Source organism: Lepidochelys olivacea (genome assembly GCF_965140295.1).
Source record: "Lepidochelys olivacea isolate rLepOli2 genome assembly, chromosome: 11".
NCBI lineage: Eukaryota > Metazoa > Chordata > Testudines > Cheloniidae > Lepidochelys > Lepidochelys olivacea.
Genome location: NC_140421.1, coordinates 41,190,468 through 41,205,370, shown reverse-complemented (window position 1 = coordinate 41,205,370; position 14,903 = coordinate 41,190,468). Strand labels below are relative to the sequence as shown.

Here is a 14,903-nt window from a genome sequence, read left to right as displayed (position 1 = left end):
TCCTCTCATCTGTCAAGCAAGTAGCAACCAATCCAGAACTAGAGTTTTGGTGTCTAATCTCCCCCACCCCCATCTGTGAAAGGCAGGCAGACTTCTACCATTTATTCTCTTGCCTCTTTCTGGAACAGCTGCAGTAGCCCAGTCTTTAGATGTGGTGGTTGTGTTTTCTTGAGAACCCATACTTCAGAGCTCCGATGAAGTAGAAGTTTTAAGACTTTTTTAAAAGAATCCCTGGGGGAGGGCAGAGATACCAAAAAAAGCCCATCCTGTTCAACTTCTGCAGTGAGTCCTTACTGTTCAGTGTGTCCATCTTCTCCCCAAATCTCTTCTACAGTTCTGCTATGGTGAGTGTAAGGAGGAAGGGGGAAATGACTGACTCTGAATAGGGAGCCCCTGCCATACTCTAATAGCCTCTTTCAGTTCCGGGACTCTGATTGCAGAAGAAGAACCAGACATTAAAGAGGAGGACACCAGCTCAGAGGATAACAACAAAGATCATCCTGGAGGTTGAGACCGCCTGGGCTCCTCCTCATTCATCAGCTTGTGGGATTTCACCAAGGGCCATTGCTTGGGATAATTTTGGATTGTTCATCTCTTCCTCTTTTGGGGCTCCCTTTCTATCTTCTCCAAAGAAGAATCTGAAATAGGACACTTAAACCTCTTCTTCATTGTTTCCAGGGACCTGTGTGCTGCCTCTCAGTGGGAAAATCTTTCTTCCCCCCTCCCCTCCCCCCCCATCCTGAAGAAGGGAGAACTGGGCCAAATGCTAATTTTCCTTTCTCTGCTCTTTGTCCTACCCCTCCCTTTCATTCCTTAGAAAATCCTAATGGGGTTTCCCCCAGGGAATAGGCTACTTAGTTTCCAACCTCACTAAGACACTCAGGAAGTGTCTAGGACAGCAAAAATCAATCTTGGATGATGATGGGGACTACCAGTTTTTTGGTAAGAGGGTTTTACAGATCAGTTACTGCCAATGTATTACTCCATTCTTAAAAATGTTTAGAATGGTTCTTCTGAACCCAGATGCCCTTTCTTTCCTTCCCAGAAGCTGTCAGAGAATCTACAAATCAGATTCAGGTTTTCATGATCTCTTGCTGCCGGTCAGGTGTCAAGCTCAGGGAAGGTGGTTCTTTGGAAAACTTGGAGGAGCCTAACTTGTTTTTCTGTAGTTTAGGAAATTCTCCGCTCTGGTGTGGGAGGGTGGGAGTGAGGAAATGCCTGTAGTAGGAAAAGAGACTGAAAGAGCCTATAAATATAGGGACACACCCTTCATATAAAATTGTATTGTCATAATGGTAAACAATTAGCAGGTGAAAGAAATTTTGTTTTTACTTTTGAAGATGTATACTGAAAGTAACAGAAAATACTTGACTTTTGCTAAGATTAATTTGTTTGAGAATTTTCCTGGCACAACTTTTTGTAAGTGTTTTATGTTTGTTGCAGATTTTGATACTTTTATGGGGGATACTCCAAGATTAGATACTAGTGCCCACAAAGCAAAAGCTCAGCTTGCTCTGAAAGTAAAACGTCAGCCACCTTCTCGATCAAAGCTAAAAGAATCTCTTGAAACTGGACAGCAGAAATCAGATCTACAGGTACCGATATCTATGTATAATATATATATTCAGTACACTGTCTTCATTTATATTCACCATGTTAAATAACTATCCAAAATTAAGTTCTACTTTGTGACTACTGACTAGAATCAGTAAATCCACTAAAGAATTATTTACCATTAAGCTAGAAATGTGTAAGCTGTTCAACACACAATTTTATTTAGTTTCTTAAATTAAACCAGATCAAATCAGCTAAAACTTACGATGACTCTTATTTTGTATTTAATATTTCAATAATCATACAAAGTAGGTTAGTGTGGGGAAATAAGTATAAATATTATTGTGATAAATGTTACTTTTAATGCCGCAGTACTGTAGCGGGAAGTGCAGCACACCAAGAATCTTGGACATACTTTATTCAGATGGTGCAGAAGTATCACAGATTCTCATGCTAGATTGGGTGAACAATTCCATCAATCCTCTGTGCATAACTTTAAAAACAATCTTTGTGAAAAACAACTGTTAACATAAATATAAGTGATTAAATTTAAACAAGTAGTCTGGTAATTTTTCTATTTGAAATATGCTTACTTGTTAACATTTAGTTCTCCTTTTGTAACATGTTCTATCTTCCAAAACTTGGTTTAAAATAAAATCTGTCTCCACTTCGTAAAGGCCATTTGACTCCACAAGAAGGAGGATGTCAATATAGTATTCTGGTACATGTTAGAGAATATCCTCTAGCTTCAAACCATTTTATTGTTTATTCAAACCATTTATTGTCTTGCTTTGCATTGCCAGCAGTAAAGTGTAATGGTGGCTAGGCTTTCTCAGTTTCTATTCCTTGTCTTACATTCTTTGAGTATTGTCTGGATGGATCCCTGCTCTTGGTAATTGTATGAGCTTGGAACTTCATCTCCATTGTGGTAACATGCACAGCATTATCCTTTCATACTTCTCCACCTCAGGAAACGAAAAGTCATAGCTCTAGCCCAGGGGCAGCCAACCTGAACCTGAGAAGGAGCCAGAATTTACCAATGTACATTGCCAAAGAGCCACACTAATATGTCAGCAGCAATCAGTGCCTCCCGCCCACTGCGATCAGCTGTTATGTGGTGCGCGGGGCCTGGGGCAGAGCAGGAGGTTGAGCACTCCCCAGCACACTGGAAAGTTAGCATCTATCGCTCCAGCCCCAGAGTCAGTGCCTATGCAAGGAGCTCCATATTAACTTACGAAGAGCCGCATGCGGCTCCAGAGCCACAGGTTGGCCACCCCTACTCTAGCCAGTAATCATTTTGACCATTGTGTTAGATGGTAGCTAGACTTCTTTGTCTGAAGCCATCAGGTTTTCCAATCCTAGATTAATACTCACTTAGCCCCAAAATCAACAGAACTTCCAAAGCTCAAAGTTCATTCTTTAGCCATATCAGGCAGCAGTAGTCCAAGTAGCGCATGGACCAAACCCACTAGCAGACATTGTGTGTTATTTCCCCCCGGCTATCAATGTTCCCTCTATTTTTTTCTCTATGCATGTGTGGAATGAATTTTATGTGCACCAATATTGAGGTGATGTGCGCCACCACTAGAAACAAAAAACCTAAATATAATATCCCTATGGTAACTTTTTAAAAAATATATAATTACTTCAGCCAGGACAGGTTAGGCATTTTAGAACTCACTACTCAAAGAATTAAATTTAAGCATAAGAGAGAAATAAAAGTATTAAATGCATAGACCATTCAAAAAACTAAAATAACAGCACTTTGAAAGAATAAACTTAGAGCGAATATATGTGTATTGCAGGAAGTACCAAGAAGTAACAATAACACAAGTATGTGTTGGGAGGTGAATGTGAAGTAGACTGTGTGTGTGTGTGTGTGTGTGTGTGTGTGTGTGTGTATATGATTGAGAGAGAGAGAGATACAGAGAGAGACTGCGGGTATGTGAGAGAGAGATAGAGAGTGTGGGTGTGTTGGCTGTTGAGGAAGTGAGAGATCTTGCACTCTCTCTTTTAAGCAGAGAGGCACTCATCAGAAGGCTCGTTTAGATCACAGCAGCTCTGTCCTGCTCCTGAGCCCTGTCTCCTCTTTCCTTCTCTGCATAGATGGGATACATGGGTGGAGAGGAGAGGGACACACTGATATCAGCACCTCCTTCTTCCCCCTGCTCTGCACAGTGAGCCAGAGGGTCCTGGGAGCAGCTGGTCAGGAGCTCCAAGGCAGAGGGCAGGAGCAATGCAGCTGCAGAGCAGCAGGAGGAGGGGCACCTGAACACACATTGCCGGATGTGCCTGTTTCTGCTAGTCAAGTGCGCGGCACTTGGTTGACTCTTGGGCAGCTGCACAGCTTAGAGGGAACATAGCCGGCAATATATTTTGTTGTCCATGTTTCAAGCCAGTTTTGCTTTCCCTTTCTGGAGAAGGAGTTCTTTGTGGCTCATTGTTTACCTCCATTCTGGCTCATAGTATATCCTTTTTCTAAAATTATTTGCCTTTCTTTGTCCGTTCCTGTTTAAATTGTGTGGGGTGTTTTTTTTTTATTTTTGTTTTATTTTTTGCTAAACAATATGATTTTGGGCATTGGTGCCATGTTTTCATGAAATGCTTGGCAGTAGTATTCCTGCACAGGCAGGGAGTGCTTGTATTCACCAACCTGGACAAACTGGCCAGTCAAGGATACAACTCTGTATTGTGACGTATTCATGTAGTCCTGGTAGCTGATGACCACTCCTTTTCTATGACCTTACATTTCTTATGTGGAAGGTCATTATCCTAGTGTCAGTGACTTAAGCTTGCAAAAGGTGAGCTTTAGGCCATAGTTACTGCTTTGCCTGATAGCAAGTTGTGCAAAGAGAAAGTGGTGTTAGAGACCCTTCCAATTTTTTTTTTTCTTAAGAGAATGTAGGCTTTCCACCTTAATGTCCTGTCAGCATTCTTTGCATGCCTGGCATGTATATTCTGGTGAAGCCCTTCTCCACCCTGTGGATGTCAAAAAGACCAGATTTCAGAAAGGGGATTTCTTCGCTGGGAAAACTGAGCGGGGAAATAGAAAGCAAAGAGACTGGAGCTGTGAGTAGAACCTTCTGGCTAAGCCTTGAAGGTCCGGTCAAAAAACATGATCTTGATGCAGATGATGAGGGGAAGCCAGTTAAACAATTTCAGGAGTGTGTGACATGGCAGGAGTTGAATGATTTTAGTAGAATTATTTAATTTTGACCTGAGAGGAGCCTAGGAAGATGACACAATTAATGAAATCCCCATTTTCAAAAGATGACAAACGCACGTCTGAGGGTTTCACTGGTTCAGATGAAGAGGAAATTTTGGCTTTTGAAGATGTAGAAAGAGGAGAGACTTGAAAATTTGCTCCAGATGATAACTGCAAGTGATTGGTAAAATCAGAATTTACTTACTGATTACTGCTCCCTGTGTACTGTGATAGTATAATTATCTGTCTGTATGCAGGCCCCTTATCCCAGTATAATCTATGTGCTCGGATCATAAAAGCTTGAGGAATGTGATCAGTCTGTTTTCATTCAAATTAAAATGTTGTATTACAATAAAGGTAGCCTATAAAGTCAACCTCCATGGGCACTGAGGAAAAATAAACTTATGTTTTTAACAGAAAACAGTTGACATAATTTCTTTGGCATATGAAGTCTTAAGGTTGATTTTTGTAATGCTTTATTTTTTTTAAGGCTTTTACCATAAATGTTATGACTGCACAATTGCATATATTTACCCATAACCTCTTTTATTTTAAATATATTTACAGGATGAGGATACAGAGGATGCTATCCACAGTAGAGAAATAGGTACAGCACGTCAAGTCAAGTCTTTAGAAATAACTGAAAAGCCAACTTTATCCCAGTTGAATGATGCAGATCAAAGGATTGAAAAGCCTGAACCAGTGGAAAGCACAGAGAGTTTGTTAGAGTCAAGTCCTTCTGTTTCCACTCACTCTTCTCCAGTACACAAACCAAACAATGAAAACAGCACGAATACTACTCACTCTCCTCCTAGTGATGATATAACTCCAAGTTCGCCTCAATCATATTCCAAGAATGTCAGGCACAGAGAATCAAAAGGGAAAGGAAGAGAGGCCAAAGGTAAGTCATAAAGGCTTTTTGAGGGCCTTTGGGTCAAAATGCTCTATTTTTTAAATTAATGTTGAACTGTAGCTATTGCATTCTCTGCCTAGAAAATGAGAAGCTACTTATTCTAATGTTAAATGTATTCTTAATGTAAAATTAATTGTATGCTATGAGACTAGTTAAAAATGTTAGCAATGTAGTATTACTGTGATAGTCCATACTGTCGCAAGGTTAGGAACGTTTTACAAAATGGAGATATGGGTTATATTCTTTTGGAACAGGGTTTAGATACAGATGATTGAATAGTGGCAGCCTCTGTGCAGAGCGGGACAGTACTTCTTAAAGACCATATATGTTACATTGCTGTTGAAGTGCCAGCATTCCAGTATTTCATACCTGGAGCAATGCTGGAAGTGAGTTTCCCTACCTTGATACATCTGGCAGCAACCAAGTGGCTAAAAGGGTCTTATTCAATGTCCATTTGAAATAAACCATTCAAAAGTCATTTTCAGCTAATTTTGCAGTAAATCCAAGATGATTAGTTTGCACAGGCGCACACAGCTCAGTGAAACAAACTATCATCCCAGCATCTAGGGGTTAAATATTAAACATGTCATTTGATGTTTTGATAAATAACTCTTCCCTTGTTCTTATAGAAAAATAGCTGGCACAGTATTTTGTAACAAACAAGACTCTTGGTAGAAAGAAAAATTTGTCAAATTTAATATAATAGAATACAGAGCTTAAAAACAGTACAGAAAAGAAAATGCTGATAACAGTAATTACAAAAGTAATACTGCAGCCTCTAGCATTCAGAACCTGATGCTTGGTAACAAAAGACACAGACTAGATTCCTCTGAAATTGCTAAATATAAGCTGTTGAAAATTTCAGAAAATAAATTAAAATGGTACTCTGACTTCAGATCATGTCAGGCTTTGGGCTCACATCATGAGCATGAAGTTAGATGACAACATCTCAGCTATAGACACCTAGGGTACGGCTCTGTTTACTGTTTGCTTGATACAGCTTTGTTCATTCCAGCTGTCTAAAATGTCATTGCTTATTCCTTGAATTAATATCTGTGGATACCAAAGAGACACTTGTGGAAGTAACATGGATTCCTGATCCCTATGTTAAGGCAGTAAGTAAGGTTATTGGTATTAGACATATCAGAGAGTGGTGTGAAGGGAGTCAGGCAAAGGCCTCACAAATTTGGGGTGGATGGGCCCCCAAACACATGCATGCTGGGGATCTTTGGCTTAGACGCAGTCCCCCCTGTTTTTGTCAGTGAAATCTTCCTAATCTAGATTAATGGGTAAATAGAATTTTCGTGCCTTTTTTATGGAGACTGGACTTTCTTATTCGTCATATGTACCATATGTATCATGCTAATTACTGTGTAATCTGCATCTAAAATGGAAAATGAAGATTTTGTTTAAGACTTAAAACTATAAAAAATAGTGCTCTACATATATTGAACCCTCACAGCATTATTAGGTTGATATAGCTCCATTTTTTTCAGAAGGAGAAACAGAGGCAGAATTTGTCTTGCCAAGGCCTGAGAGTCTGCATCAAAGTCCTGGGTTTGTGGCACAAAGTTCTGTGTTCAGTCTATTTAGACCACATCTCTCCCTCTTAAACATTTTCAAGTATATATCCAAACATTGGATTGCCTTAAGTTTATCACAGTATTTCAAGTTTTAAAATAACAGAATAGCCTAGCCAAAGTACTTTTGATAGGCTTCCCATGCTAAAAGATCCAAAAGCACTTTAGAAATCATATACATACAGCACTGCTGAAAAATAGCAAGCTCCCAGCTAGGGTGGGCAGTTGCAGTCAGACAGCATGCTGTATACTAGTGAAGTAGGGAAGGGGGAAGTTTTGACTAATTCTACTGGGGAAAAAAACCCTTTATTCTTATATTAAGTGTCATATGTTCTTTAACATCGATACAGAGAGGAGACAAAAGCTTAAATTAAACACCTCAATTTATCTATTTCCAAAGGGAAAGAGTCTAAATCAATTTTGCCAAGATTCAAATGTATAATTCCAGGGAGTCTAAGACATTGCTTCCACATAAGTAATAAAAGAGCCATGTCAGTTGTCCGGGTATGCAAAATAGCTAATCTGTGGGTAATGTAGGAATACATTTCAAGCATATTATTTATCCTTAATAGATTCATAGATTCCAAGGCCAGAAAGGACTCCTGTGATAATCTAATGTGACCTCCTGTATAGTACAGGCCACAGAAGTTCTCTGAAATAATTCCTGTTTGAATTAGAGTATATATTTTAGAAAATCTTATCTGTACACGTACTACAAGTTTAGCTCATCATTTCCTTGAGCCATGACCTTAGACTTATTCGTTTAGCTAATGTCAATTAACTCCTGCAGAGTTTCAGCAATGGCCTGACCTTTTCCAAAGGTGATCTGAATGTTCAAGCAAAATAGCAGGTTGTGAACACTTTGGTGAGTTACTGTATTAGGGCTTTCATATTTTAGGATGCAAAGAATGGGAGAAGGCTGAACAGATTATAATTATGCTGCTCACTAATTGTCGTAATTCAAGAGAAGTATATGGTCTTTTTCTCATAGAGTAATTGAAAAAGGAACCAGATTAAATATTTTGTAAGGCAAGTATTTCCTTTACCAGTTAACAAGCTGTGTTAAGGCAGATAACGTTTGCACTCTTTATTGCAAAATAATCATGTTTATATCCTCAGCCAACAGCAGCTCTTTTGTAATCTACTGATTCAGCATATCTCTGGAGTGCTAGCACTGAAGTGGTCTGTACACTTGACTGTACAAGAATTGTCATCACGTATACATAATGTGCAAATGATTTTGTTTTCTTCTGCACTGAACCATAGTAGGTATTGTCACAGAGTACAGAAATTTCACTTGGTGACCTGAGGAAATGTTTCAAGTGCTAGTCTTAAAACTGGTGGAGTTGTAGAGTTTAATGCCATACATCAAAGATGATAGATTACTAATACCGCAAGTTGATTCTCTGGACAAAATGACATTAAATGGTACTTCAGTGGGCTGGATTCTAACTATCTAATGGAATTTAATGCCTACCAATTATATTTAATGGTGGAGGAACAATCCTTTCTATCTCCTCCTATCCCATCCATACAGTTTATATCAGTTGGTGTGTTTATTTTTTAAACAATTGCACTGCTCTTTCACATTTTGGAAAACGTTACCTTTCTTTATAAAATTCTCTTGGAGAAATAAATGTCTGTGTTTAAACTTTTTGTTGCAAAATAACCTGGTTTAAAGTGCTATAAGGAAACTAAGTCATGAGATGAGAAGTAAAGTTCTGTCATTGACTGGAAATTGTTGAAGGGAAAGGATAGAAAATAAGAGATAGGAATAAATATACAATGTTCAACATGGAATTAGATTCCTAGTATGGTGCACTTCAGGAGGTATTTAATATATTATCTGGAAGAGGATGAACAATGAAGTGGCAAAAATTTGCCAGTAACATTTTCTAAATTACTCATGGTAATTTAAGGTCTAAAAAACGTTAGGCAGCTGTGTAACATGGAAGCAGATGAAATTCAAGGTGGATAAGTGCATGGTAAATGTGCCAAGAATGAAAAAAAAATTACTCATCTGCTAAAAGAAAGGAAATTAGCAATCTCTCCACTAATCCTCAATTTACCGTATTGTACCTTCCACTATATACAGGCCTAGTGTGGCTGTAACATTTTCAGGGTGATATTGGTTCTGCCTGCCTTTCAGAAGCTATTGCAAATCATAAAAACATTACTTAATAAAAACTCTATTTGAACACATTTATTAAAAAAGAAGTCATTTTACGCACTGCCATAAAAGCTTAATATTTTAATGAGAAACACATCCGATGAAGTGAGCTGTAGCTCACAAAAGCTTATGCTAAAATAGATTTGTTAGTCTTTAAGGTGCCACAAGTACTCCTTTTCTTTTTGCGGATACAGACTAACATGGCTGCTACTCTGAAACATGTATTTTGCTTTCTACTGAGTGGGCCAAATTGTTGGAAAGATTCCTAGAATAAAGGAAATCAGCAGATAAGTAATTTTTCCATTCTTGATAATTTTTCTACTATTCCTCCTTGATAGACAAGTAGTGAGCAGTGGAGAATAAATGGGGGAAGAGGTAAGGACAGATAGTCCTGATTGAATCCTTTGGAATATCTGCTTAGAGACTGTTGACTGGAACGCCCTCCTGTCGATGCCTGAAGATCCATTTTGTAACATCTAGTGAATGTGATTTGAAAATCAGGTTGTTGCTTACTATATCATATCCACTGAAGCCAATACTTTTTTGCAAGAGGTTTTCATTAACCTTGTGTTGCGGGCCCTGATCCTCTCAGGAAATGGGGTAAACATATGTTTCAGCAATATAGTATATCCCCTTGCTTACAGGAATTTTTAATGACTGCTTTCCTTCATGCTTTGAGTAGAATTAAATGAATAGGGACCTAGTTTCTTATATTCATTGCTTCGAGAGAGAGTTTCATCCAGCTTGTACCATGCTTTTTTTCTGTTGGACTGTATTAGAACAAAATGAAAGCAGTACAGTGTCTTGGGAAATACAGAGTGGAGTGTTCATTTTGAAGTTTAGCCAGAAAGTGTTCTAAGAGCTACTTTGCCTCATGAAAATATGGTACAGTTCTTCCATGGAGAATGCGGTGGTTTCAGACCCCCACCTAGTGGATGTAGTGGCCAAAAAGAAATGCATTTTGTTAAAATAAATGGATCCAATAAATTTAGAAGGTTGAAAAGAAGTAAATATAAGGGTTTACAATACTATTGGGAGATCTCAAGTGGAAAAGTTGGGTTGATGCAGAGGTTTAATCAATTGAACTGCTCTTAAATTTGATAACATGAGGGATGGTAAACCAAAGAAAAGTGGTAGTCTGAGTTGAAAACACTTCCTGGGGTGAAAAGCTGGACCCTACTGAGTTGTGCATCGGGACTGTGTATAGAACATCTTGAAGAAACTGTAAAATTGCTCGTTTCAGTCTGTATCCACAAAAAGAAAAGGAGTACTTGTGGCACCTTAGAGACTAACCAATTTATTTGAACATAAGCTTTCATGAGCTACAGCTCACTTCATCGGATGCATCTGATGAAGTGAGCTGTAGCTCATGGAAAGCTTATGTTCAAATAAATTGGTTAGTCTCTAAGGTGCCACAAGTACTCCTTTTCTTTTTGTAAAGTTGCTGGAATTTTCAGCTTCTTGGAATCCATACTTCTGTCTTTGTTCCAGCTTAAAAAATGGAATTCTGGTTCAGTTCCTTGCATATTGGACTTCCCCTCCCCCCCTTTCCTCCAGGACTATCAATTTGGATAATTAACCATGTGATGCACTCCATATTCTTTATGAAAATATGCTTATGATATGAATATGATATAACTGAGATGTACTTTTGTGTTCAATGGGTCTTGTAAGATATCACTGGAAAGGTTATGATTTACCGAGTCCTAGAATCATAGAACTGGAAGGGATCTTGAGAGCTCATCTACTCCAGTCCCCTGCACTCAAGGCAGGACTAAGTATTATCTAGGCCATCCCCGACAGGTATTTGTCCAACCTGCTTTTAGAAGTCCCCAATGATGGAGATTCCACCATCTCCCTAGGCAATTTATTCCAGAGCTTAACCACTCTGACAGGAAGTTTTTCTTAATGTCCAACCAACGCCGACCTTGCTTCAATTTAAGCCCATTGCTTCTTGTCCTATCCTCAGAGGGTAAGAAGAACAATTTTTCTCCCTCCTCCTGTAACAACCTTTTATGTACTTGAAAACTGTTATGTACCCTCTGTCTTCTCTTCTCCAGACTGAAAAAACTGGGTTTGTTTTGGTCATGTTTTCTAGACCTTTAATCATTTTTGTTGCTCTTCTCTGGACTTTCTCCAGTTTGTCCACATCTTTCCTGCAATGTGGCGCCCAGAACTGGACATAATACTCAAGTTGAGGCCTAATCAGCGCGGAGTAGAGCAAAAGAATTACTTCTCACGTCTTGCTTACAATACTCCTGCTAATACATCCCAGAATGATGTTTGCTTTTTTTGAATCAACGTTACACTGTTGACTCATATTTAACTTGTGATCCACTATGACCGCCCAGATCTCTTTCTGCAGTACACCTTCCTAGACAGTCATTTCCCATTTTATATGTGTGCAACTGATTGTTCCTTCCTAAGTGGAGTACTTTACATTTGTCCTTATTGAATTTCATCCTATTTACTTCAGGCCATTTCTCCAGTTTGTTGAGATCATTTTGAATTTTAATCCTATCCTGCAAAGCACTTGCAACCCCTCCCAGCTTGATATTGTCCGCAAGTTTTATAAGTGTGCTCTCTGTCATTACCTAAATCATTAATGAAGATATTGAACAGAACCGGACCCAGAACTGATCCCTGGGGGACCCCACTTGTTATGTCCTTCCAGCATGACTGTGAACCACTGATGACAATTCCCTGGGAACAATTTTTCAACCAGTTATGCACCCACCTCCATCTAGGTTGTATTTTCCTAATTTGTTTATGAGGTCATCCGAGACCATATCAAAAGCCTTACTAAGTCAAAATATACCACATCTACTGCTTTCCCCCCATCCACAAGGCTTGTTACCCTGTCAAAGAAAGCTATCAGGTTGGTTTGACAGGATTTGTTCTTGACAAATCCATGCTGACTGTTATTTGTCACCTAATTATCTTCTGGGTGTTTGCAGATTGATTGCTTAATTATTTGCTCCATTATCTTTCCGGGTACAGAAGTTAAACTGACTGGTCTGTAATTCCCCAAGTTGTCCTTATTACCATTTTTATAGATGGGCACTGTATTTGCCCTTTTCCATTCTTCTGGAATGTCTCCCGTCTTCCATGACTTTTCAAAGATAATTGCTAATGGCTCAGATATCTCCTCAGTCAGCTCCTTGAGTATTCTAGGGTGTGTGATTGTGATTATCTAATTTGTATGCATGTATCAGTTTTGTATCTAAGGTTAGAGATATGGATTATGTAACAATTACAACTGGGTGTGTGTTGGGAAGACACCCACCAGACGACAGGCCATCAAATTTGATGAGCCATCAGGAAGGAACAACAAAACCATGAAGATACTAATCTCTCTCCCTCCTGGGCGGTGTCCAGGGACATAACTGATACTACTAGGTCAGGTGATCTTGTCACCTGATACTAAACATTACCTGGGGCTTCTTGTAATTTTCCACTGGAAGGGAAGGGGGTGAAGTTTGGGAAACAAAGGATTCCTGCCTTATGCAAATCCTATTTAAGGATGGGGAGGAAGGCAAACGGGATTCCTCTTCTCCATGACCTGTCTGACCACAAAGAAAGACTGCTAAAGCCACCTGAAGGGAAGATGGGGGGGAGTCCAGACTGAGATGGGTCCAGTCTGAAAAGAAATATAGCTGGAACTCTGAACCACAGAAACTTTGCAACCTGCCTAAAATAACATTTGGGATAACATTTTGTAACCTGTTTAAGTATATTGAGCTTAGCTTGCATACTTTGGTTTATTTGCTCAGTAATCTGCTTTGTTCTGTTTGTTACCCCTTTTACCACTTAAAATTCACCTTTTGTAGTTAATAAACTTATTTCTTGTTTATAATATAATCCAGTTTATGTAATTTCTAACTGCGGGGGCAAGAAGTTATGTATATCTTCCTCCACATTGAGGGGGCTAATTTCATAAAACCCTTGGTTTTGTACCCCTTTAAAGGGAGTGGGAACCAGAGTGTTGGGGCAAGCCCATAAGGCTGAAACTTTCCAGAGCGGATCTCTGTCTCTGTGCAGCTGGGCGTGGCCCTGCCTGTGTGCTTGGTGGGAAGAGGCTTGTGAGCCTAGCCCAGCAAGACCAGGTAATGGGGACCCTGGTTGGCAGAATAGGCTGACTCAGTGGCATCCCAGCACATCTCAGAGGGGAGGCAAACCATCTCTGAGATTTTTCTGTCTGCTTCCAAGACATTTGATTTAGAGCTTCTGAACTGGAGTTATCTATTGGATATAGAAAAGGCCTCATCTAGCAGTACCAAGATCCAATAAACCTGGTGATCTTGGTCCATGAGGAGCTACTAGGATTGCCATTGCTTTTTCTTTTTTTTCTTTTTCTTTTATTTATTTTTAGTGATCCTGTGCAAAATTTGGAAAAGCATGTGAACAGTGAGGAAGCAAATTTTGCAGGTGATAGTTACTTTGGTTAGTCAAGACGAGAGGAAGACTGAGTGAGTAATTTGAGAGGACTGACAGTGCTATCTGAATGGAGAGCATGGTGGTAAATAAAATTCACTATTGACAAATGTAAGGTAATAAACATTGAAAAGAATAATTACAACTATTCATACACCTCAGTGGGTTCTAAATTTAACTGTAACCACTCAGGAGAAATACTTGTGTGTCATTGTGCACATCCAGCCCAATGAAAATCTCTACTCCATTGCACAGTGATCGAAAAAGCTAACAAAATTTTAGGGTACTTGAAGAATTTAGTAGACTTATACTGAAAATATTAAATGCCATTATAAGTCAATTGTGAAGTCTCACTGGAATACTGTGTTCAGTTCTGCTCATTCCATATCAGAAAAGATATTGCAGAAATAAAAGGGGCTCAGAGAAAGGTGACAAATTATTACAGGCTTGAAAAAACTTCCATATGAGGAGACACTGCTGCTCTTTATTTTAGAGAAGACCAAAATAAGAGAGAACGAGATCGAACTTTGCAAAACCATTAATAGTATAGGGAAAATAAATGGAGCACTCCTATGCACCTATTACATGGCACAAGAACAAAGGGCCAGTCAATGAAATTGAAAGGCAGAAAATTTGAGATTGATAAAAGAAAATACCTTTTTTACAATGCATAATGAACCTGTGGAACTTATTGCTATAAGATGTCACTGAGGGGAGGAGTTTAGGGGATTAAAAATATAAAATCAAATGCTTATTCGGGAAATGGGAATATTCACAGTTTCATTAGATAGACTTTAAACTTTTTTTAGAGGGAGTGTAAACTCTCATAGTTCAAGGCATAAGCCAACAACTGATTTTATGACGCAGCTTCCCATATGAGCTGGTTATATCATGGTTGTAGTTGTCTGCACCTTCTCCTGTAGCATCTGGTACTAGCTACTGTCACAGGCAGGGTACTGGACTGCATGGACCACTGATTTGTTTTAGTGTGGCAGTTCCAATGTACTAGTTAGTTAAATCCATGGCAAAACAACTTTTCAGGCTCTG

At 39.0% G+C, this 14,903-nt stretch overlaps 1 protein-coding gene across 3 annotated transcripts in view; it reads left to right on the top strand.

The window, feature by feature from the left end:
- The window catches only part of LOC311528525 (neurabin-1-like), a 90,057-nt gene that overhangs the window by 31,494 nt on the left and 43,660 nt on the right, over positions 1-14,903 (top strand). For all 3 annotated transcript variants that reach the window (XM_084643660.1, XM_084643658.1, XM_084643659.1), the window contains 2 exons: positions 1,444-1,595; positions 5,327-5,660. In XM_084643660.1, coding sequence (XP_084499786.1) covers positions 1,444-1,595; positions 5,327-5,660 — 486 coding nt within the window. The remainder of the gene's footprint in view (positions 1-1,443; positions 1,596-5,326; positions 5,661-14,903) is intronic.